Genomic DNA, 26685 nt, shown 5'->3' with positions numbered 1-26685 from the left:
GTACTGCTGATTTTCTCAATGTCTGCGATGTAAACAGCTCGACGGTTGAGGCAAGACTGGCACGGAAGATTCTGAGCTCAGTTCTCGCGTGGATTGAAGAGCCGGTTTTGAAATTATGATATGGTATCTAATTTGAGTTTCTCATTATTTTTTTCCTTTCAAAATTCCATTGAATCTATTGTATTTTATTAAATTTTCTCAACCCAAATGTACAAAGTTCGTTACCTGCTCTAAACCAAAATATGAACATTAAGAACCAGAAGTTACAGAAACCATCTTTAGCAATAGCTTTATTCAAATCTTGTCACAAAAGTAACACCATGTACATTCATCATACAAAATATAAGTTGAAGACATAAAAATCGTGTTCAAATGATGGAACTGGCATGAAATTTTTAGAGTCAACAAGAGAATATGCCTTCTCACAATTATGTCCCAAGTTTTCATTGCGAGTAATCATTTGCTGCTTCTGCACCCGTTGTAGTGACTTGCTGGCCAGGGCAGATGCAATCTCCTCCTGGTGTCATTGGATGCCTAGGGCAGCATGTGGTAGCATCTGTGCAGCATGGATCTTTGCGGCGGTTCCTAAAACATTAGAATCAACATTAAAATTTTAGCAGGTAACAGTTAAAAACAGAATGTTCACGTATAAATGTCCCAAAGGTACAGATTAATTTAATTATTTATACCCGAAAGTCCAGGTTAGATAATTCCAGAAATAACTTAAAATGAGAGAACCATCTGTCATATGTGGTCTTGGAGAGGGTAGTCTCTGCCTTGTTGGTGGTTTTGTTTTAATTGTAGAACTCTCATCATAGGAAACAAAGCAGATAAATATGATTTGAGTAATCCTTGAATTTTTCTGGAAGAAACAAAAAAGTTACCTCATTTGGGAAGTGGAGGCTGTAGCACAGTGTTGTGTGCAATGTGCGTGCTTATCTTAGCAGAAGGGACTGTGCTAGGCTTCATATGAAACAAAACAATATGTGAATGAAGCAGTTGCTCTAACGATACCTCAGGTGCTGAAAAACACTTAGCTAAGCCTGATTGTTATGTTAATGGATGTTAGGAACCAGTGTGTAAAGTAAAGTAGTTTCAGTCCATAGCTAGAATGCCAACCACAAAATGAATAAATAGACCTGAGTAGTAGTAGTACAACTACTGTCACCACCATTAAAAAATATATATATTAAAACAACAGTGGTATTAATGTTATTGCATCAATATATAAACATAGATCCAGGGATCGCAACTGAAACTAAACCGAAATAAAAAATACTGATTCCGATGTACTTTGTCTTCCTGAACCTGAACGAAAACAGCAGAGGCAAGTTTCTGTCTTGCAGAAGTGAGCACGGGAGTTTTGGTTCAATTTCATTTAATTTCTTTATTTGTCCATCACAGGACCGAAGTCCCATTTATGCTGAACATAAGGTACACAAAGATAATTTTAATAATATACACCAGTGGCGAAGCTCCTATGAAGCTTAGCCTACCCCAAAAAATGTTGAAATTAAAATGTTCTTGTACCCTGTAACCATCAAAGTTCGTTAAAACTAATTAAACTATGTAATCCGAACGTTTGGTTCCGCTGCTCCTTCCAGATATCTCGTCAGTCAGGCCAGAAAAAGGAGAGCACGTTCGGTCCGAGCTGTGAGGCTTTTGACGAAAAGCCTCGCGGTAAAAGGCAGCTACAGCGTGAGCTCTGCTTAGCTGGAAGGGGAGTGTAAGGGGTGGGGACTGCCGATTCGCTGGGTGAAAGCGGCTAGCCTCAGAACCAACCTGTTGTGCTTCTAGTCTTCTTGTGCAAAGTGCGTCGTTCACGCGCTGGATTGTTGAATGTTAATTTACTTCAAGTGCATGCGCGCGTTTTTTTGTGTGTGTGTCACATAGTGTATTTAGGTTATGAAAATATAATACTGTGAAATTATGTGTTGACAACTCTAAGAGGATTTGCAGTGAAGTAGATGTAAGTGAACAAGACTTCGTGGCTCTCAGATGCTTAATCTACGAAATCTTGGACACACTGACTGTACAAATGGAAATATGTTTTGGAGATCTTGAAAAGATAAAATTTGTTGAATTGCTAGACAAAACTAGCTTTGGGGGATATAAACTACATTTTCCTGTGATGATATTAAATAACCTTCTGTCCACATGTCCATTTTTCAACAAAAAACGATTAGAAAACTATTTAAAGAATATCTATGCTGATGAAGAAAAGCATTTACTTCCTGCAGACCTTCTAAAATTCATAGTTAGCAATGATCTTCAAACAATCTACAAAGAAGTAACACAACTTATCAAGTTGATCTTGACATTCACTGTTACAACAGCTTCCTCCGAAAGAAGTATGAGCACCCTGAAGAGGGTAAAATATTATCTCCGTAATTCAATGAAAAATGAAAGATTAATTCTCCCAGTACAATAGCCATTGAAAAACAACTGGTTAAAGAACTTTCTATTGATCAAGGCTTAAAGGAAAGAGTAATTGATACTTTTGCAACAAACAAGAATCAACGCTTGGACCTGCTGTATAAAAAAAATATAAGCAGATTTTTCAGCCTACCCAGTATTTACGCCTTAGCTTCGCCACTGATATACACAAATGTTAATACATAACATATGTTAAAATTTATGATAGTGTAACAACATGTAAATACAGTTAAAACTCCTTTACAGACATATCCGATAAAATATAATGTTTTACAGAATTTTGTGCCTAATAGCATTACATGAATTGAAAAATATGTCCAAATCATGCACTAAAAATAACTCATTAAACGATTCCTGAACTCTTACTATTGGAGAGTTTTTGTGTATGTTTAACCTTGAGAATGGCATGTAGAAGGGGGTTCTGTTCCTCACTGTAAAATTTGTTACCTGAAAGTTTATCTCTAACAGCTCAGAACATAGCCAATCTTGTCTTACTAATTTACGTAAAAACATTAGATCATTAAAATCTCTTCTTTCTTTCAAGGTATTGGTACCAAAATGGCTACATAAAGTTACATAATTTCTATTACGATATCCAATATTGCTTTTAAAACAACCATTTATCCATTTGCATTTGTACCTTTTCCACCGCATTTTCCCAAGTCTTATGCTGCGGATTTCAGATTGAACTGCAATATTCTAACATCGGGCGAATTAGTGAGATGTATATCCTATTTACCATTGAGACTGAAAAATTATGCAAAAGTTTCTCCTGATAAAACCTACAAGCTTCAGACTTCTTTTTATGATCGCTTGATAATGACAATTAAATGTTAAGTCAGAAGTAAAATTAACGCCTAAATCTATGACATTGTTTGATTGTTGAACTATTTTATTGTCTATACTATAGTCATAAGCAACAACTCTTTTCTTATTACTAAAATATACAATCTTGCATTTATCTACGTTCAGGACCATTCCTGTTTGTGTGCACCACTCGGCAAAATTGTTCAAATTGTCTTTCAGTTTTATGGAGTCGTCTACTGACCAAATCTGGTGGTACAACTTTACGTCATCTGCGTATTAAGACCTTAGCTTTTTGTCATTTTTAGGGGCACATCGTTTACAAATAATATAAACGAGTATGGACCTAAGTTGGAACCTTGGGACACTCCAGATGATACCTTCCTTTCAGAAGATGAAAAACCGTTCAATACAACAGTTTGCGTCCGGTTTGATATATAACTAGTTAACAGTTCTAATAGCTGACCCGATACCCCCACTGAATGTAGTCTTTGTATGAGAATTACAGGATTCAGCTTGTCAAATGCTTTACTCATGTTCGGACTGGATTTGGGTTCTACATAATTTCAGTTTCGGTACCCCAAACTGGTTTACTGCAAGGCACATTAACAGTTCACTGAAATGAAATTTCTGAGAGGAAGATTCAGTTCGGGAGTACCGAAATGTTTAGATTCAGGTTATAGTTTCAGTCTTCATGTAATTGAACACCGCACATTTTGTTCGGCTTTGATCGGTGTGGAATGGAACGTAAACCAGTTCAAGAAATCAATTTTCCTGCGTGACGAGGTTGACAGTTTTCATACCTACCCCACAGGATCGGTGTTTTGTTTCGTGATCTGTTGCTTGTATGTTACTGACAGTGCTATCTGCTAGCAGATTGGTGTTGTGTGCTGCTTGCATGAGAGAAGGTGGAGGAAACTGCAGTGGAATGTCTGACAATCGCAAGCAAGGTTTGCTGTATGGCAATGTGTATTACACCCTGTCATGATCTCTTATCCGCACAGGCAAATCGTCGGATTTTCAATCAGATCCAATGTTGCCAATTGTATTTGAATTATGGTATACCAACTCTGGCTAGAGTATTCATTTTTAAACTTATGCTTGGTGTTCCAATCTCTCTCTCATAACAAGAAGACTTTTAAAGAGATGTGTTCTCTTACATAGATATATCTGTATTGTGCGTGTCTGTGAGATGTGATAAAAAAAAAGGTAAAGTGCTCACCTGTGCATAGCACCATGCCATGAAGGCGTATAGGGGGTGTGGGGGTAACGCCCCACACTTTCTTGATCCGGTCGTAGTTGGGGGTGATGTGATCAGCATCATGCCCCTGACCGCCTTTACCCCCCAGGATTTCTCCCAGGTACCCATGTTATTCGATGCTGGGTGGGTGCCGGGGCCACTTTCAACCTTAGAAAAGTTCCCAGATTTGAACCGGCTGGGGATCGAACCCGGGACCTTTAGCATGGTAGTCAGGTGCATTACCGACTGAGCCACTGTGGCCACGTCTGTGAGCTGTGACACATGAGAATTCATAGATTTGAAAAAAAAAATGAATGGAGAAATAATTTCGAACCACTCTCTCTGTTAATCTTAATTAGAAAATGTCCAGAATTATTGCAAACAATATACAAGAACAAAAACTCCTTATCGTTAGTTTCATGAATCAAATACGTTGGAAATCATGGGAGGCTTATAGCAGAAATGATTAAACAAAGGAAGTTTTCATTTAAACCTCTTGAAGAAGAGAATTGAGAAGTACAGAAAAGAGAATTACAAAAAATATATGTAAAACAAAACCAATTATTTCATTTCTGTGTGTAATTGTAATTAATATTGATCAGTTTCTAGTGGAATCCAAACCACTGTGCTTCAACCCAGTGTCAAACCCATGACCCCTCTTGATTACAAGGCGGCGATCTTACCACTTTGCTATCGGGGAGGCCATATTCTCGCAGCATGCATATTTCGGCTTTCTACTTTTCACAGGAATATATAATATAAGTTGTTCATGTTCAAAGGATTATGTGGGACAAACAGCAAGGAAAATGTCAATAAGATGGCACGAACACGATTTGGACATATAAATCTAAACCCAAGAACAGGTTTGTCAACTCATATCATCGAAGAGAAGCATTTGATTAAAAAGAGAAGGGTTTTAAAAAGATTAACGGGAAACACAGAGTTGAATGTCTGGGAAGCTTCGTTCATTGCAGAAGAACACTGGAATAAATTAAATGATGAAAATGGTAACATAGATCCAGTATGGAGTTTTCTTTTTCACAAATGGAGTAAGCCACCATCTTTAAAATTTAATGTAACAGAAAACATCAAGAGACTTTGTGAAAACAATGATGAATTTGAATTACCTGATGATATTTGGGATTCATAATTATAAATAAAAAATAATGTGATAAAAAAATCTGAAATAAAAATAAAACAGACTACTTCTTTTCACAGTTAAGTTGCTATATTACAACAATGTAACATTGAAAACATCCATTATATAACGGATTCTTTTTGTTTAAAAAATTACTAACCATTGTTATAACTATCTTTAGTCAAAATTAAAATAAATGTCTGATGAAGGGAGCGCGTGTTCTCCTGAAATGTCACAAAGAGAAACTGTTTTCTTATGCTTGTAATAACCGTAAACTACAGGAAAATAATGATGCTCTGTTGCAACGATCCATCTCAACTTTACAGTTTTTTTTTGTTTTTTTTAAATCAGTGACAATCGATCAGATGTTTCAAACATGAGAGAAATATTATGAGAAGCTAAGAGCAAGGCTATCGTCTCCCCCCCCCCCCTCAATGTTGAAAACTGAGATCATGCACCTTCAACTTCCCCTAAAACTAAGGGATCACTCTTCCCAAACTAACATTAAATCATCCGTGGATACATACAAGAATAATTGGCGATTTACCAGCCCAGGACAGGACGTCTGAAAGTAACAGTAAAACTGCAATGTAAAACCTACCTCGTCTCTTTTATGTACTTTAACAAAGAGAATAAAAAATAATAAATTAAATGTAAGGAGAGAATGAAAGCTTACCAGTCTCTTGCTTCTATATCAAGCGATTGACTTCGGTGCAGTGATATTCTGACGTGACTTTACTTTCAGCAAAATGATTTCTTAAAAAAATCAAATGCATAGTTCTATCCCTTGGCGTGGAAGGAAATCCAAACCCATCACTACACTTTCCAGGAAGTAAGTGCAATCAACTGTTATTCAAATAAAATTATTCCCTTGCCGCTTTCCCTGTGTTGAAACATGCCTGTTGAAACCCAGTTATACAGGACAAACAAGAGTCTAAAGTTGGAAAGGAAAAGGGGGATTAGCCCAGGTATTTGAATTTCCAGGAATATGCTATGTACTATGTCTGAGACACGTCCACCACTCACATGGCCGATGACGGTTTGACTGCGGGGGATCTTAAAGAGAGAGATGTCCACAATACACCAGATGCCTCTTTGGCTGCAGGAACCTCATTGGGATTATTGTTACATGAGGCCACATCTGTAGGATCAAAGCCTGGTAGACTTCGAAGGAACTCCTGTGATGATAATTTCACATTACCCTTGATTTGCAAGATACCTGATTGCTAGTCTTATCTGCGTATGGATCTTTGTCACGTACTTGCTGTTCATGGAACTTGAGTCCACGTTCAATTAACAAATGCACAAATACGTTTTTTTCACCTTTCTTCAAAGCCAAAAGTAAGTTGCAAAAAGTGAACGAACCTTTGAAAAGAAACAAATGTTGGTTTTGGATGCACTTCTAGCCACTCAAAAACAATGGTATCGGTGAAAAAATTTCAGCCTATACTTACCGATACCGATATAGTTTCTCATATAGCCAAACTAATATAACTTATTAACTTATTGACATTTTACTCACAAAAGAGATATGCTTTTATTGGTTACCGAGAGGTCCCTATAATATTGATTGCCAACTTTTGACTCTTCACTGACTATCAAATGTCAATATCTATCAAAAGAACCCTCTGTGCAACAGATTTCGAATGCTTAAATTACTAATTTGAACAAACAAATGGACAAAACAATCAAGAAAGATTTTCTAGAATGAAGTTTACACTTTGTGTATCTTTTCTACATCAAGTCACATGTTTGTAGCCAGGCATGTATCTAGAAATGTATTTCTTGGGGATGGGTCCGAACCAAGTGTCTCAAAATAATAATAATAATAATAATGTTTAAATTAAAATAGTTATAATTACAGTAGAAGGTCGTTTATCCACATTAATTGGGACCGAAGGTTATGCGAATAACGATTTTTACGGATAATCAAACGTATGTTTATTTAACAAAGAAAAGCATGCACAGTACAAGTTTATTTTATACATACAGTACACAGTACTACACATAGAAGCACTCTTAAAAAACAGTACTGTACTGTACTGCTAGTTGACAAATTCAAAGTTGCTTGGCAAACTGAATCTTGCTTTTTTGAGTGTGCGGATAAATGATGTTCTACTGTATATTAAATTAATTAAATAGTATTAATTAAAATATTCAAATTAACTAATATTTTATTTTTATTAGATGAATAGGTAAACAGACTGCATAAGGATAGTGATGTAATAGCTTGTATTCATTGTGTTGCTTATGTATAGTTAAGGTCTGTAAAATGTTTAAAAATAACAACTGCCTGTCAAGGAAATTAAAGTTAAATAGATAAAGAATTTAATATCAATAAGGATGTTAACTCCAGTTGATGAAAAATAAAGTTCCTGGTAATATTTTATGCATATTATTATAAGTAGTAATAAATTTTGCATGAATCTTCTTTTGTACTGTCCTTCAAAGCCGAATGATCCAAATATAATCCTTGCCTTCCAATAAACTCGGCAGAATAAATAACCCTCGATTAAACAAGTAAATTATCATTATTTAATTTTAGTTATTTTATTATTTCATGTTTTCATTATTCCATTTTAGTACTTGGTAAAGCCTTCGGGAGGGGTCCATACCCCCTGGATCTCCTTCCCTAAATGCGTCCTTGTTTGTAGCTTTATTTACTTTGATATAAAAGATTAAACATATATGAGCTGTTAACTTTCAATCATTTAACTTCCATAGACACACACACAATTGAATCAAACTCTGGACTACATTATACAGACTACCAAGATTAACATCTAGACCTATGACCAGTATAATTGGTTGTATGTGTGTGTGTGGGAAGGGGGGTGCTGTCCATGTATTTGTGATTGTCCCTTCACCTATTTCATCTTGTCACCATACATCCTCATCTCTGCAATTACCCAAAAGTGGAAGAAATGCGAAGTAAAATAAACTAAGCCAATCAGCAATTGGATCAAGACCCTTTATATAGTAATGATAATTCTATTTCGGGAAAAGGCAATGAAGTCCAAAAATGCAGTTTTATAGCAGACATTTTTTTGTGTTTATTCTTTTAATAGCAAACATTACAGACATGATATACATGTTTGATCATCACTGTTTAGAATCATTGCTCATGCCTAATGTAAAATTATACTGACCACATTGTGACTTATGTCCCTTTTTCCGAACACCCTAGATTTCTGTCCACCAAATTTTATGTTTCTATCTGTAGTATTTTCAGATAAATCGATAGGTTATTGGTTTCGATTTTTTTATTAGAACAGATAAACGGAGTAGCTGATTGAAAATATGAATATGTAGAAAATTCACACTTGCAACCATGAGCATAACTTGGAACCTAATTGTGAGGGGACAGAATCGAACTTGGGACTTAACTTGGTGGGGAAGAGAAGGGGCAAGCTCAAAACAAGTTTTCCTGTTAAAATTTTATTATAAGTATATATTATTTTTCTATAATTGTTATGACTTGTTTATAATAAGAAATATTTGTTTATGTGACAAGTATTACGTAAAAACTCACCCCTGATGCCATTATCGAACAGTCAGTTTCCCTTCTTATTACTTTTAACATATTAAGTGAATATTGTAAAAGTTTGGTTAAGTGAGATCCCAAGACTGTGTTTAGTTAAAATTACACACATGTTTAAATACATAAATTGAAGACTTGGTCTAGAAAATTTTCGTTCTTGGTCTGGAAAATATGGTAAAGTCAGATAATTTTGTTTGTGCAAAATTGTGGACACCCTGTTTATTAATCCTGAAAACTTGGGGAGGGGGCGCCAAGTTACGCCTATGCTTTCAAGCCAGATTTTTTTTTATTTCTAGTTCATTTGGTTTTGGAGATATCAAAGCAATATAAACATAAATTTCAGTGAAAAATGCAGGCTCGACTGGAACTCACACCCGGATCTCTGGATCTACAAACTAAGCTACTGAGCAAGCCCTGGTTTTACCTGATTGTTTGCTCTTGCTGTTTTACCTGTGTGGAGTTTTGTCTGTTACTGCCTGCGGCCAGATCTTTGAAACAGTGTTGTCATCGATGGTGCCTAGTTTCTCCCTGTGTAGAGATGCAAATTAAATTACCTTACTATTTGGCACACAGGAGATGCACTGTGCATAAATTTCAGTAAAAAGATGCAACATTACCAGGATTTGAACCTGGATCTCTGGCATAATGTGCCATTACCTACTGAGCTAGCAGGCCAGAACTGGTTCTGCTGGGAGAAACTAGTCACCATTGATTTCAACAGTGAAACTGACTCGCTTGCGGTAGTATGGTGTTCCTCATCCCATCCATCTCTTCGAGAATAAGTTCTTCTCACTAGACTGCATATTGGACATAGCCGTCTAACGCATGGTCACTTGCTGCAAGGGCTGGACCCTCCATTCTTGTTGAATGTGCCAAATTTGCTTTCCTCAGGCAGACTTTTAATCTTCCCAAATTTTTGTCATCCCTGTTGGGAGATGACGACCAAGTTTTATCAAATGTGTTTAGCTTTTTGTGAAGAGCTGTACTCTTCCACTGCCTGTGAGAAACTTTTATCTTATTCTTACTTTTTATTGTGTTGTGTTTGTCTTGTGCATGTCCCTTTACAACCTTGCACTTTTAATTTTTCCCAAGGGTTTTATGCCCCTTGTTTTAAATTTCTAAGTAAAAATTTTAGATAAGGGGATATTTTCCCATATACATTGAAGGGTGCAAAATGGCCTAAAGTGCCGACGCACCCAAAAATTTTAATTCAATCAATCAATCAAACCACTTGCGGTAGCATTGACAGAGACAACTCCACGCAGGTAAATGAGCAATAGCAAAGAATCTAGTAGCTCAGTTGGTAGAGCAATGGCACAGTATGTCAGAGATCTAGGTCTATGGCTTTGATGAATTAGTGTTCTGTGTAAGTAACAGTGAATTCAAAATCTTTGCAAATCTTTTCACCTTCATCAATACCCTAAAAAAAATAATGATCTGCCTCTGATCTTGATTTCTGAAAAATATTTATGGACATTTATGATATCATCAGTCGCAGGATCAACAAGGAAGACTGCTGGCTTAATCCTCCATTAGGCACGTGGAGTAGCTATGTGTAAAGGCTGGTTTACATTGGTTGAGTGAGTGGGAGAGTTACTGGGTCGAGTTACTGGCCTGTCTGCTCGATTGGACCCTTCTATGGCGAGTAGCTGTTAACACACTTTCTACTCGACTCTAGCAAAGTGGGATAGTGGGTGCAGCTGTTTGATGCTCTTTTGACAGGATGAACCAAGGGTGCCGACTTTCCGAAATTTCTGTGGGTGCATATCAATGGTGGTTAGATCTGTAATTATCAAGTATTGCATACTTTAAACAACTTACATGCGCAATGATTGCAAGAGGCAATGATATTATCAACACGTTACTAAAAGAAAATACCAAATTCATACAAATTAAAATGAAAAAATCTGCATAAATGCAAATAATTTTAATTGTATTGCAGAAAGAACTATGCAAGGATTTTATTGTGAACAGAAACTACAAAATGACTAACTTTTTGTACCAAATAATAATAATCATGACATGTTAACTTTCAATATAAAACACATTCCTTCTTACTTCACTTGCATTTCTGAATTTGTTTGCAATTTTTGTAATGTCAATATTTTTAGTCATTTCTTTATGAACATGCAAAATTGCCAAATCATTCAATATTTTTTGGGTCACTGCTGACCCCAAAATCGTTTTCAATCGTCTAAAGTGCTGAAAATGACCGCTCAGAGGTACAAGAAGTAACAGGTATAGTTAAAATCACCCGTACAAACTTCACAAATTCTGTGAGCATTTCACGCATGGGACCACTGTTTTCTCTACTTAAAATATTTGTAATGTCTGACAAGTTGGCCACTTTTTCTTTCTTCGTTCTGCACACATCTAGAAACATGTCCCTGTGCAATGTTAGCTTGTCTTTATCAAAGTCTGTCCCATCTCAATGTTTTAATTGCTTATTATTTTTTGATAATGGCAAGTGAGAAATATTTATTTTATTTTGTTTTTATCAAACTAAAAATCTTGTGGGTGCGGCGCACCCGCAAGATTATTTATGTGGGTGCTCGAGCCCCGGAGAACCCACGTAGTCGGCACGCATGGGATGAACCCATCGACATCGTTGGCGATTAAAAAAGAGCTCTAAAACTGTTTACATGCTTTTTTTTTTACAAGAAATGAATACAATAATGTACGTGAGCATGTCTAGATACAAAGCCAACTTCCTTGATTTTTCTACTTTCAATTGTTCTTGGTTGTACATAGAACATAAATTCTTTATTTTCAATTTTACTTCTGCCAAATACATCATGTCCCATCTTCTGCACTTATAGCCTCATACGCCCATAGTTTCTTTTGTTTGTTCCTCCTATAATCGACACAAATTCCATGGACACTCATATCACGGTACAGTTCTACCAATTTTATGTTGGAATTCGATCACCGAATTCATGGTTGATTTTTTAATCACAATTACAATTAATAAGCAAACTCATAACACTATCACAATACAAACTCTATACTCTCCTCAGAAAGTGTTTACATTGATCAAGTGGTCTGTCGAGTGTACGCGCAAGTGAAAAAATCCAGTACTCGCCCCAGTTGTTTACACAAGGACAGTAATTCACTTTACCTTACTCACTCCAGTTACTCTCCACCAATGTAAATCAGGCTTTAATGATAGAAGTGAGGGAGAACTGTACTCCAGGCATGAGACTGACGTTAACTTTATAATATTACGTCATTTAGAAAGTGCAGCAGAAAATCGCAGTTTATCTTACAAGAAAGAATGTTCAGCATAATTCACTCTTTGTATTTCATACCTTGAACCAGGCACGTATCCATAGGGGGTGGGGGCTTAGGGGGCTCGAGACTCCCAAAAGTTTTAGGTTTCTTGTTGTGTGAAATAAAATAATGTGACAATAATTTAAAGAGAGAAATAATTATCGAGGCAACACGGAGAATGTTCCGTAACTCTGTTATTGATAATAGCACATATCCAAGATGGGGCACAGGGGGCTCGACCCTTTCCCCAGGAAATTTTTCAGTTTACGTTAGATAAAATTAGGTTTTTGGCTACTTGAATAATGTGAAAATAATGTAAGGAGAGAAATAATTATCGAGACCAGACAGAGCATGTTTTATACCCCTGTTATTGTTAATAGCACGTATCCAAGGTGGGGATGAGGTGGCTCGAGACCTCTCCCCCTAAGGAAATTTTTAAATTTTCACTAGATAAAATTAGATTATTGTCGTCTTGAATAATGTGAAGATAATAAATTTATAAATCTGAGGGAAATAATTATCAAGACAAGACGGAGAGTGTTCTATAACATTATTGTCAATAGCACGTATCCAAGGTGGGAATCAGGAGGCTCGAGCCCCCCCTTCAGCATTTTTTTTTTTTTTTTTTGTTTACACTAGATAAAATTAGGATTTTGGCTTTTTGAATAATGTGACAATGATTTAAGGAGATAGACAATTATCGAGGCAAGACGGAATGTTCTATAAACCTGTTGTTGATAATATTGCACGTAAACTTTTCTTGCGCTTTCGGTGTTGTCGCAGCACACTTGAGCACTATGTAGAGACTTATCAGCATTTGGAAGCTGCGCAACAAAGGTAGCACCACACGTAGGGCGATTCGTTGTAATTTATAATCTCTGGAAGGCGGGAGAGGGTACGTTCTTGAATGAGAGAAGGAGTCAACTACTGGCAATATTAACGAATCGTTTTATCTGCGTAACGTTCTAGAATATAATGAGGATATAAATACGAGGATTCAATTTTTCGGTTGATCTGTACAAAGAATCGGTTAATGAGATTTCAGAGGTAAGTGTGACAATTCATACAGTCGATTAGTGATCAATCAGCTTCCTCTGGTTGCTTTATAAGATTTAGTGATTCGAAAATGAAGACATTGACGACAGCAGCACTTCCGGGACCTCAGTGTAGTGCTAGTTCGGTTCGAGGGCCGAAGAGATCAAGGTGTGTGTCTCTCTCTCTCTCTCTCTCTCTCTCTCTCTCTCTCTCTCTCTCTCTCTCTCTCTCTCTCTCTCTCTTAAAAAAATACTTTTGTTTAAGCCTACTGGGTTCGAAACACATTCAAACACTTAACTATCATAATGAGACAGCCGAAAATTTTATGAATGTCGAGAAGAGAAAGCAAGAAGATGTTGCATATGTAGACATTTTAGGCGGAAATTGCAGGCTCTACCAGGACCCAAATCAGGGCTCTACCAACTGAGCCACCTTGCCATCCTTGACTTCAACCGATTATTCTTAAAAATGTCTACATAGTACATGTCCTGTGTATATCAAATCTTAAGGTGTTGCCTGTATAGTGAACAAGCACAGAAAATATAGGAGAGAGAAGAAAACTGAGGAGCATTCCCACTGGTTGAGCAGTATGTTTTTCTGTGGTCAATAAGAGCTACTACTTTGAGGTGACAATGACAGTGGCCTAATAAGGGAGATTTCACACCGTGTCGCCTGAAGATTAGGTTTGTGCGGCCTTTTGTGGTGCTACGGTGTGAAACGTTGGTGTTGATGGGCCCATTCCAATCTACATGTATCACGTGTCCCTTCGGTCTGAAACCTTCCTAAGTATTGAAAATCCAAGTCACAAGGATGGAAAATTAGGGCCTTGTTAAGGTTAGATGTGAAGGCAGGCAGACGACAGCACCCTAAAGGATCATATCCAAACCTGCAGGAAGAACGCATCTTACTTCAATCTCAAATCCCGAATGATAAAAACTTCTGGTGAGTTGATTTTAAAAAATGTGTCCGAGATAAAGAGAGGCGTGCCCAGGATTTTCGGAAGGTAGAGGGGTTACGCATACTATTTTGGTGGTCAGTCCTGATTTTGCCATTTTTTTCCTGTCTTTGACGTTCCTCTTTTTTTCTTTTTTTATATAAAAAAAGGAATACTGGGTCAAATGGGGTGATGACCTCACCAACCCTCCCTTGGGCAGGTCACTGGAGATAAATGAGTAAGCATTTGATCATACTGGGAGACGAAATATTAGATGTGTTGGGAACGGAAGGGTTTTCACTGTGCATTAATTGTTTCGTGATCCACCTGTATTCGAGAAGACTTCCTTTGTTTCGTGCCGATATATGACAAGACAGCGGAAGCTGTGACAGGCATTTTGAACACTTGTGAGTGCGAAGGCCTGAATCTGAACAATATGGTGGGTTTCGGCTTTTATAAGAGCTGCAAACATGGGAGGACAAGACACGTTAGTGGTGTTCAGGCTCGAATCAGAGAAATATTCGAGAGCTGTCTGCGTCCAGTTCGCAGCCCACAATTTGAATGGAATTTGAGTGGATTGTCCATCCCGTGCATGTGTAATAACTTCGTAAAAACACTCAAAGACACCATAGATGTTTTTATGCCTGATGAGAAGAAATGGACAAACACGCATACTGAGATGGTTCCAGCACACAATGTTAATGCATGGAAACAGAGGAGTCGAGTGGTAAAAAATGTTCCGATTTCACGTTCTGATTAAAATGACAGCCTTACAGTGGCGACGATTTAAGGGATAGTTGCTCCCCATTTTTTATTTTCTTGCCTCAACATTATGGCCTCTTAATGTTAAGCCTTGTCTACCAAGAGAAAGTAAGCTTTCCTTGCAACGCCCTCCACACCCTCCCCCCCCCTCTCGTTTTGGAACCCAATTGCCACCTCTGGTCTTAAACACACAATTGTGAGGTTCTTACTATACCCCTTAAAAAAATGGTGTTTAGCCCCCCCCCCCCCGAAAGGAATTCCTGGATACGTGCCGGCCTTGAACATAGTTAAAGGGTTTGGAGACAGGTGTATTCGACTTTCCTAAGTATGATACGGAAAATGACACATATAATGGAGGGTTAAAATGAGTGGAATCGTGACCTACAATATATTACAGAGGATAAAAGTTGAAATTATAAACTCAGAATTGCACAAAGGTTTTATTAGGCAGGATACTTGTGATGTTGACTTTCAGTCACTTCAATTAGAGTGACTTGATTGATGCAGTGCACCATCTTACTTCTGCCACTTCGTTTCACTGAAGCCTGTAAACGCATGCCCCAGGCACTGCTTAAAAACTGCATTGGCAATGAGTTAGAAAGAAACATGGGTGCATGCCACATACGAACACATATTGTTGGGATGAAGCAAACAAATAAGATGAAAGAAAACTGGCGATTTTGCTTGATATTGCAAATCTTTACTTTGATCAATGAGGATCACGGGGGAGCGGCATCACCTCACCTCTGGCTGCACTCCTAGTGATAATCACAGACATGTTAAAGGTTGCAAAACCTAATATTCACTCCATCACATTACACCATCATCGAGTCACCATCGTGGTGTGTGAACAAGATGGGACAACAGCACGAAAAAATATTATTAAATTTATCTCAATCGGAGCCTTCAGAGATGTGACCAGACTTCGAGTTTAGTGTCATAAATATTTGTCTTGGAGACTACAAAATTGGTCAAGAAAATGCATCCAGTGGAAACAAGATCATTCTTTTCACCCCCAAAAAAGTCAAGATAATCTCTTCAAAATCATGAGATGGTTTGGGATTTTAGTGTTGTCATATATAGGGTGAATCAGTAAAAGCATACAAAAATGAAACAGGAAATAAGTGATGCACCACTGAACAGTTGAACATAGGGACCTAAGGTCAGAGAAGCCAGCATACTGATATATGGAGCACCACCTCACTTTAGTGCAGATGTCAGTGATTATCTGGATGTTACCATTAGCTTTCCTACTTGCTGAAATGGACAGGGAGGCCCTATTTTCTGTCCTGCGAGTCCACTCTAACTAAATCCACTCGATTTTTTCATCTGGGGATATCTAAATATCACTTGTTTATGAAACCTAAATGAACAAGGACATAAAATTAGTTGCTAGGATTGCCACCGCCTGTGATGTGATTTGCAACATGCCAGGGCCATTTGAAAGGGTGTGGCAGAAACTCGTATGCCACTGCCATGCTTACATTGAAGTTTCTGGCCATCATTTGAAACAACTGTGTGAGGTACCTAATTTTACGTTTGCTAACACCGATTTGTTAATGCTGTGACAATAGTTTCCAAATGTACAACCATGTAACTCATAAGGTTTATGGCAAAGACCCACGTACATTATGTTTGATAGCATTAGATAAAAGACATTTCTCAAATTTTGTGTGTCATGAAGCTGATAGGACAATATACACACTCATGGCTAATTATTTTTTGTTATAAAAAAATTTAAAAAAATGATAATTCCAGAAAACACATTATGTTTGTCACAATTATTATCAAGATATTTACCTGGTGATTGTTATAATCATAATGATCCCATATATAACAACTGCTAGCAACACAATGGTGAGTAGAATGCAAATTATTTTCCTCTTGTTTGATTTATTGCAAGGCTGAAAGTAAAGATCAAAGAATAGTATGCCTCATAGAGTAATTCTGAGCTAATTAATGTAACTGGATACCTCTAAAAGAAGAACTGCTTGTGCACAACGACTGTTGCACAATCTTTGCACTGTTTCAGACTCTAAAGTCTTCCGTTCGATACCCGGTGGAAGCACATAGTGATTCGGATCCCACTTTAAACTGTAGGTCCAGACCCGATTAGCCTTACTGTGCATAAAGTGGACTTAAAACACCAAATCTATCAATAAATCAAAAGTCTTCCCACATTGCCTCTTTCAGTGGTTCAAACAAATGTTGAAGTTGCTTCAAGCAGGGTCTATAACTGTATTACATACACATCACATGGTAGGAACAGTTTCACGTGCAACATACATCTATCAACAAAGCCACATTATTATAAAAGTTTTTGTTTTTAATTTGAAAACTATGAAGAGATAGGCTACAGTGACAGAAAAGGTTTTGATTTTGGGAGGAGGGGAAAACTCACTCAATACACATGTATTTGTATATATCAGCAACGGCAGAGTGGTTAGCACACCATGCTACGATGCTAGTAGCCCTGGGTTCATATCTCAACCTGGGCATGGGTGTTCTTTGGGAGTGTCCCTACATCAATTTCATCCTCATCTTCGCGATTAGCCAAAAGTGGCAGAAAAGCAAAGTAAAATAAACCAAATCAATCAATGTTGTGATTGTATGTAATAAGAGTGAATTTTTTTTATAGAATCAATCTCCTGTCTTACAGATTATGATTTATACTACTACTTTTAAACACTTTTTCAGAAGGTGTGCAAACTGCTATCTCAGTAGTAGTACTTCTATAATTGTATTCACATATTTTTCTTATTTTTCACAGCTTTTCTGTAATTTTTTACTACATATGATGAAAATACCCAAATAGTGATTATATACAATAGATGAACAGATGTTATGAAAGAAATGCCTATGCAGAGGGCAGAACTCAGAACTCCTGAATGTTAATCGATCATTTAATTTGTTCAGCTATGAAGGTAGCATGAATGCTGCTTGTGTTGGGATGGAAATTCGTCAATTTTTTTTAATGATACTACTTTGAATCATCCATTCACGCCATGGAACACATTACAAATGGCTATGGAGGAGAAAAAAAATTGAATAACACTTGCTTTAGTCAAAAAACAAAATAATAATAATATTATATTAATTATTACTTCATTTACACATCAGAGTTCCCTATAAGTACTGTGGAAAATGACTGTTTACAAAACTAACTTAAGGTTCAAAGTAATTGAAGATTAGGAATTTTTAACTAAAATACACTGGTAAATCTAGTGTGCATCTGCAACAATAAAGTTATTATCATATAATAATAATAGGCCAATCAGAGGACGTGTTCACTTCATTGATGTAGGACGTGAATTTCAGCTGTGTTTGAAGGCATGTTTCTCGAGAACCAAAACTAGTATTGATAAGATATTTTGCACATCTCATATTTCGAAGTGTGTTCTTGGGTTATCAGCCAGGTTAAATCGGGGTTCAAAATGGAGCAGCATCTGCCGCCACCGCCCAGGGAGACAAAATGACTAGCGCCGGCCCTGGTTCATAGCAAAAGAAAAAGCCGCGCAGCTTATCGTCTAGTGGCAGTATATGTTGTTATTGTTTTGGAACCCGGCATCGTTTGTAAATGTACAACAAAAGCAACCGACTGTCGCCGATCACAGAGATTAAATAATAATACTGCTTGACGCGGAGTGTTGTGGTCCAATAATCGCGATTTAACACGTTGGCATGTTATTATCTGCCGTAGCAGTTCCGTACCAGTGTATACGGGTTTTGGGAGTGAACAGTTAGAACGCCACCAGTGCAATAATGCAATGGAAAATAATATTTTTTTTAATTTTGTTTGGAGTCACTCAAATAAGGAATCGTATGAAGAAGTCTTCTTTGCAGCATTTTTGGTAATTTTACGTATGTGTTAGTTCATATTTTGCAAATTTTTAGTCCATATGTATGTTGCTACATACAAAGCCACTTGTTAGTACATATTAATCCTAGTCCTGGTATAATGCATGACGTTTAAAACTCAACGTTAGAGAGACCTGAATTCTCTAATTTTCTTGTTGTACGTAACAGCTGTGCATCGGCGCACTGCAGCAATTTTTCTATCTGCTCCATTAGCAACACTGCTTCTTGAGTTGTGTCGCACATCGCACAGCAGAAATATCTGTGCTGGACTCTACCTGTGTGGAATTACCTCAGTCAGTGCTACTGCAATGGGATCTGTTATTAGAATAGAAAAATGGAGGTTACAAATGTGCTAGTCATCTTTTGTATACTCCTGCCAGGCAGGTGATTGAAAAAAATATATAAAAAGTAATGAATACTAAGTATTCTATTATTTCAGGTAACATGTTCTATATGGAAGTAGAGGAGAATGTATTTTACGAAGTTATGCATATTTGGTTAAAGATTTATGTTCTCAGCTTGGGCATCCGGAAAGATAATGCAAGGGGGCGGGCACGGCTTCCCCCCTGGAAAATGGATGTTACCATAAACTTATATGTTACACACACATATTGCATTTCATTCACAGTATTCTTTTTAATTTTTGGAAGGTTGTTTGAGATGTGTAATCACGTCTTCTCTCCTCACAATGGGAGAGGGCAGGTTTGTTTTGTCAATGACTTATGAAAACTCATTGCTCACATTAAATAGTTATTTTGATATGTGTTGTGTAAGATGTTATACATTTTCTGTAACATCCTTATTTATGGTCATTATGACACTAAATTCCTTTCATACACCCCAACCTCCAATGCAAATGTCGTTACTACCCCAGCAATTGAAAATCCTGAATAAACCGATGCAACAGGGAATTTTTAGTGACTCGGCAATAAGAGTCAACATTAGTTTGAATTTTTTTTAAAGTTTTTAACAAAATTGAACGCTTGCATTACACCAGAATTTTAGCATTTATAAAATCTTAATTATCTTGAATAACACAAAGTTGTAGACAGGGTACAATTTGACTAAAACTATGCAGTGCAAGATCACGGAAAATAATAAATAAAAGTTACAGTCAATGTTTTATATTCTGGAAAAGATATTACGGTATAACTCGTAACCCTATTTGTTGTTGTGGTATGTATATGACCACTAATAAAAATGGATTGAACTTATTCTATGAATGTTAATTTTAGAAACAGTTAATAAAATAAACTTTGATACATATGTGTACATGTATTCATTCATATTTATATATAGAGCATTCCCTGACATTCGCTATAGATCGACCACAAGGAAAAAAACCTTGGGACGAAAAGTTCCCGCGCAGCTTTCCCTTCTTCCCTCCACCTCGGGCCATAAGGAAGCATGGTCCACTTTCCCCCTCCCCTACTCGCGGGAGTACGGTGCACAGGAGTCGCGGGTCTGCGCAGGTTGTTTTGCTCGTGGTTCCACTATACGAGACTCGGCGGCAAGCGGTCCGGCGTCTGCTTGTTTTTCCTGGTGAACGGGGTCCGCGACAGTCGCACGCTACAGACTGTTTTTTTCGCTCTCCCTGCCTTCGCCCTCTTTCCCTTTCCGTTGACGTTGGAGACTGACACCAGGATAATCCTCCCTCGGAAGTTGTGTTGTGTCATGTCCGTGTGTTGAAGATTGTGGCTTAATATGGCACCACGAAAGTTTACATTACAACAAAGGATTTATCTTGTCGAGTGTTACTTCGGAAAGAGGAATTGTGGAGAAGTGCGACGACATTTTGCAACGAAATTTCCTGGTGTTCCCGTTCCACATAGGACCACTATATTAAACCTCGTAAAAAGTTTAGAGTAACAGGGTCAGTGCTGAGTAAAAGTGGAAAGAAAAACCCACGTGTACTTACTGACAAAAAACTCGATGAGATAGGACAAAGGTTAGAACAATCTCCTCTGAAATCTATCCGCCGCCTCTCACAAGAAACGGGTGTTTCAAAAACCACAGCATTAAGAGCCGCTAAAATTCTTGAATCTAAAAATATAAAATACATCTAAAAAATAAAGTACACAAAGACAATCCGCACACCAATCGTGAGTTAAAAGAGAGTATTGTACGAGAAATCGGGAGAATTACAGTAGACGAACTTGCACGTGTAAATGCCAATTTCCTTCGGAGATGCCAGGAATGTGTTGCAGCAGAGGGACATCATTTTCAACACCTTCTGTAGTCAAGGTTAGTACACAATTTGAAAACTGTAATTTAAATAGCCGACTCTAGCGACTGTCGCAGACCCCGTTCAACGGGAAATACAAGCGCTGACGCCGGGCCGCTTGCCGCCGAGTCTCGTAGCGAATGTCAGGGAATGCTCTGTGTGTGTGTGTGTGTGTGTGTGTTTATATATATATAACTAGCTGGAATTTTTTATTCACCTGGTAAAAGTGTTCCCCTTCAACACAATGTATTTCTTGCTGTGACCATGTGGTCTTGTGCTCGAGCTACAGGATTTGAGTCTCCTGGGGGAACCGTAACAACCTTTCTCCTGAGATTAAGTGAATGGGACCAGTGACCACCAACCATGATGAGGAAAATTGGGGAGCTATGAATGAGTAGTGTAATCCAGTCATGGAACACTACACTACAACAATGACTGCTGGTTCCTCGTGCTGACCACACATCACCCCATAACTTGTTGGATGATCTCCCACCTCTGCTGAGGCATGTGGGAATGAGGCCAGTACCACCAGTAATTAGAGACCGGATGTTAGGCGAAATGCCTATTCTTTATTGTTACGGATGTCAGAAAAATGACTTAATATAAGTTCATGTCAGGGTCTTAGAGTTTCGTACACAAAAGTTTATTTACCTATTTACATGGATATAATGCCTATTTATCTGATTTTTAAAATTATCTTGGCCTTACATTAAAACAACCCAAATGTACAGTAGCCAATATTTTTTTGAATGTGTTATACTTTCACTCCGTATCGTAAAAATTCTACTTCAAATTTTCCATACGTTTCTGGCAACCCAAACCTTCATTCTAGAAGGATGTGTTTTTCCAAATTCCTGGCTTCTATTGTTACATGGTCACTGCCAAGAGCTATTGTGTGAGAGTTATATAGTGCTCTCATCAGAATGTTAAGCATGTATTATTATATTTATATATGTTAAGCATGTATTATGTATTACATTCTTTCCGTTTTATGTAGTATAAACCCACATGTCCACTCAGGTGTATTGTCCTTATTAGCATGATTTAATGATATATTTCATTGGTAGCATGTTTTAGTGCCTATTTTCTCGATTTTTAGTCTACCTATTTTGGAGTGTTTTTTTTAGTTCCTAACATCCAGTCTCTAGTAATAATAAGTATAATTAAGTGAATATAAAGAGTAAAAACCTACTCCGGGGCAATCACGGTTGCCTTCAGGATTGCAGCTTCCTTGGCAGGTCTCATGGACACCTCCTGCTTCAACATTGTAGGCAGCAAACTCTTTATTCATATGAGGGTGTTTTGTCTCCTTTGCCTTGTCCAGCAGGTGCTTTTGTTCCTCGCTTACATCACATCTTCTTTTTGTGAATCCAGCCATGTCTGAAACAGAACGAAGTTATCACAAATATAGTATGTTCATCACATTTACATTATAATAAATATACTTCAATTGCATTAGACAAATTAAAATGCGTAGCACTCTTGGTTTCGGTGCTAGGGAACCCAGGTTCAATTCCTGGTGGAAGAATCCAAAATTTCGGTGTTTACCCAGAGTTGTTTTGTTTTTAAAGTTCACTTTATGCACAGGAAAGCTAATCGGAACTGCACCTACAGTTTAAAGTGGGGTCTGAACCACTTGTGCCTCCACCAGATTACAAACCAGGGACCCCTTGATTACAAGACAAAAACGTTACCAGTCCCACTACGACATCGGGTGTCGTGAGGACAATTGGGAAGCTACTTTAAAAGAAGTTGGAGGGCCCAGTTTCAAAAGTTGGGGAGAAAAGTTGCATAGACTCTATGCTCTGACCATCCATCATGGGATTTTACCACCTCTTTAACATTTATCAGTAAGAATTTCAGATAAGGGGTTACATCTCCATATGATCGAGAACCAAAATATGGAAATCTCATTTCCATGTAGTACACTCCAGTAACTTCACTGTTGCAGGCCAACGAGACAGTGGCGTGCCCAGGCGGTGGGGGTGTTATAACCCCCCTCCTTTGGGCCAGTATTCCTAAAAAAATAACGCCAAAGGTAGGAAAATAACCCAGAAAAAGTATATGTAACCCCTTACTTTTGAAAATCCTGGACACGCCACTGCAACGAGATACTGGCGCTTCTACAGTCAGAATAATCCTCTACGGGGTTTCGAGTTGGTGTTGTTCAAATGTGTTTGTCCCTTCATTAATTTCATCTTATCGTCATTCGTCCCAATCATCGCGATTGGCCAAATGGTGACAGACAAGGGACGTAAAATAAATCAACAACAACTATTTATTGGCCGGCCTCTGTGATGGAGTGGTTAGCACAGTGCGCTACGATACGACGCCAGAAGTCCCGGGCTCGAATCACGGTCTGCGCATGGCTGTTCATTGTGAGTTACAAAGATCAATATGATCAATTTCATCATTTCATCACTCATTGCCATCTTTGTGATTAGCCAAAAGTGGCAGAAAACCGAAGCATAAAGCGGTTCTGGGGCTCACCCAGCCTCAAATCAATGGATACCAGGGCTGGGGCCAACTATGGAGGTAAAGCCGGCCGGAGCGTGGTGATGATCACATCACCTCCAAAGTGGCCTCGATCGAGAATGTGTCTGGCCCTAGCTCTACATTCCCTAACTGTGCCTTCATGGCACGGTACTATATGCACGGGGAACTTTACCTTACCTTAACTATTATTTAACGTGTCTTGTGGGTTCAATTGTTCTGACAGATTAACCGAACAGTAAAATTTCAAGTCAAACAATAAATCCAATTCCTGATCATACGAAAAATAACAATATGGAAATATCTTTCACTTGCACAAATTTATTTTATTGCCTATTTAGTATCGGGACAACACCTCTCACTCGTTTATTTCGTCGTTTTTAACATTCGAACTTACCTATTGTGCATTGCGAAACATTCCTTTAGGTGGGATTTGCTTTTCTTACGAAAATAATTTCAATTTTTGACATTAACAGTAATTATTGTTCTTCCTTCTTTCGCTTCAGTAACACACAATATAGCGGACACAGCTTGAGTCGCGTTGTGGAATTCAGTGTTTCCAACCTTCTTAACCGGGAAATACCTACTTTCGTGTTACTGACTACGTTACGTTAACATAGTTAAGTTACGTTAGGTTCAGTGGCGTAGCATGGACATTTCGGGTGGGAACGCCAAGTCCGAAGGAAGGGTCGGCCCTTTCTTGCTTAATAACGTACTTATGGTATTAGTCGCCACAGGTATTGTTTATTTGCCTGAAGTCAGCTGGGTTTTCAATAAAACATCATCCATGCATGTTTTAGCTAGACAATTAGATGCCTCACTATGCAACAAATGTTTTGAACTCTGATGTTTTATACCTTTCTGCATGACGCAAGTCATTAGAAAACCTACCTGAATCACAATCGCCTTTGAACAACAGCAGACGTCATTGTTGTGGTTGATTCAACTACTCATTGATTTGGTTTATTTTACTTCGCTTTTCTACCACTTTTGGTTAATCGCGAATATGAATATGAGTGATGATATTGATGAAGGGACACTGACAAAGAACACCCGTGCTCACGCTGGGATTCGAACCAGAGACCTCTGTTGTCTTGGCGCACTGTGCAAAGCAGAGTGGATGATCCAAATATCGTACACTCTACTGACGTAACAGTGCCGATTAGTAATTCAGACCACTGTTTATTACATCTTGAGAATGCTGATAAACATTTTAAAATAATTTTGTCCAGATACCATTCGATGTTAAGAGTTTTCAAATGAATGCTAAACATTTCCATTGACACAATATTAAGCAGTTAGATAATAACGAAAAAATACAATTAAAAAATTAATAGTTTTGCGGGTTAACTGGTAGAGCAGCAACAGGTTGAATTTCTACCACGAGGACTTCACCAACATACTTCACAAAAACTGTGTTGATCTTTTAGTTTCTAATGCACATCGCTGTTCGTGCGATAAATCATACAATGCAGTGGCCATTAAGAAGCAGTATATTTGAAATTGGTAAAGTTACGTCAGTCAATATTGCGTATTGTAGCATCACATACCACGAGTTACATGAGCGCGAAGAGCGAAGAACCGGGTAGGAATTCTACCGCTGTCGTCTGCTTCAGAAGGCAGGAAGGGTCACATGAACCAATCACGGTAGACCTCTCGTACGCCAGCGTAAGAGAGCCCATTTACGCGCGTGCTGTAGAAATGGAAGCTTTCCCTCCATAAAGGCAGCAAGGAATATAGGAGTCCCGTACGCCGAACCTGCTCGGCGTCCGGATGGGAAAGGCATTGAAAAGAGATGCTTGAACGAGTGTTGAGAGTGGAGCGTTGCAAGCGGATAGCGGAAAATAGCTATTATAATGCCATGAAGGTCAAACATATTTGAAATTAGTCACGTTTTACTTTATAATCACAGCATTTTAGCATTTTTGAAATTTTAAATCTGGGAACGCCGGGCGTACGGGCGTACTATAACGCTACGCCACTGGTTAGGTTAGGTTAACAGTTAAAAAAGGGTTTGTAACCCAAACCACAAACCATTCATGAATAGCCCCACGAATCATGCACGTGTAGCCCCACAAACCATTCACGGATAGCCCCACAAACCATTCACGGATAGCTCCACAAACCATTCATGAATAGCCCCAAACCATGCACGGCAAGGTTAGGTTAGGCAAACATAGTTAAAATTGTTATCTTCTGGCAAAACAACGGCGTGGTTGGAAACACTGACAGGGGGTTACGTCATCGATCGTACGCAACATCCGGTTCACGTAGACGAAGGAAATGAAAGGAACGGGAATTGTGCGTCGGAGAGATATTTTTCTTGAAAAATACATGATTTCCGGGTTAAATAGATTTCACGATGAAAGAAAATACCTTCACGAACTTTGCAAATGCCACAGAAACTCATTTCCGTAAGTAGTTTCTTCTGTAAAATTGAAGAAATACGTTGGCCCGATACTAAACAGTTACCTTTATTTTTAATTAGTATGATTAAGACAGAGTATTGTACAAATAAAAAAAAAACAGTCGGACGAGCTGATAACCATCCACGATTTCCGTCTACTTAAATTTTAAAAAGTGAAGAAAATTCCAGAAGACTCGTGTCCGATGTATTTTATACTATAGGCTAGGTTTATGTAAATATTTTAAATAATAATACAGCGTATCATTGGACTAGTCATTAATCTCATAGCTCTAGTAACTAGAGACAAAAAAACGCAATCTTATCGAAAGTAATGTGTTCCGCATTAAAATTATCATAGCAATAAAAATTATGTGGGTCAGAGAAATCCCAAGAATTTTTTATACATACCACCATACCACGATCTTGTATTATGTATCTTTTTCAGTTGTATACTGTCGATTCGATACAATTTATCTTTTGAACACTTCTCTCAAGAAACTTGTCAAAAACTTTACACGTTTATTTAACGACTTCTATTGCTAT

General features: G+C 37.9%; 1 protein-coding gene across 2 annotated transcripts; it reads right to left on the bottom strand.

Moving 5' to 3' along the window:
• Nucleotides 1-277: 277 nt before the first annotated feature.
• LOC146003617 (uncharacterized) lies at nt 278-26685 on the bottom strand. Of its 2 annotated transcripts, XM_083141932.1 has the most exons (5): nt 26551-26685; nt 22435-22622; nt 16961-17064; nt 9610-9687; nt 278-585 (listed from the first exon to the last, which is right to left on the bottom strand). In XM_083141932.1, exons 2-5 carry the CDS (start codon nt 22618-22620, stop codon nt 444-446), a joined length of 510 nt encoding a protein of 169 aa, XP_082998058.1. In that variant the 5' UTR covers nt 22621-22622; nt 26551-26685; the 3' UTR covers nt 278-443. The 2 variants fall into 2 exon arrangements, with proteins under 2 accessions (XP_082998058.1, XP_082998059.1); XM_083141933.1 differs by lacking the exon at nt 9610-9687.

This window comes from Lepisma saccharinum, chromosome 20 (assembly GCF_977018435.1).
Source record: "Lepisma saccharinum chromosome 20, izLepSacc3.1, whole genome shotgun sequence".
NCBI classification, from domain to species: Eukaryota; Metazoa; Arthropoda; class Insecta; order Zygentoma; family Lepismatidae; genus Lepisma; species Lepisma saccharinum.
Note: the sequence above shows the minus strand (reverse complement) of the source record. Positions and strands in the feature narration are given on the sequence as shown.

What these genes read in the sequence shown, in the direction of transcription:
- LOC146003617 (XM_083141932.1), bottom strand. Translation starts at nt 22,620, where the DNA reads ATGGCTGGATTCACAAAAAGAAGATGTGATGTAAGCGAGGAACAAAAG. An exon ending in GCAACCGTGATTGCCCCGGA is followed by an intron (nt 17,065 to 22,434) that starts GTAGGTTTTTAC and finishes CTTTACTTTCAG; the next exon opens with CCTTGCAATAAATCAAACAA. An exon ending in ACAGACAAAACTCCACACAG is followed by an intron (nt 586 to 9,609) that starts GTAAAACAGCAA and finishes CTAATGTTTTAG; the next exon opens with GAACCGCCGCAAAGATCCAT.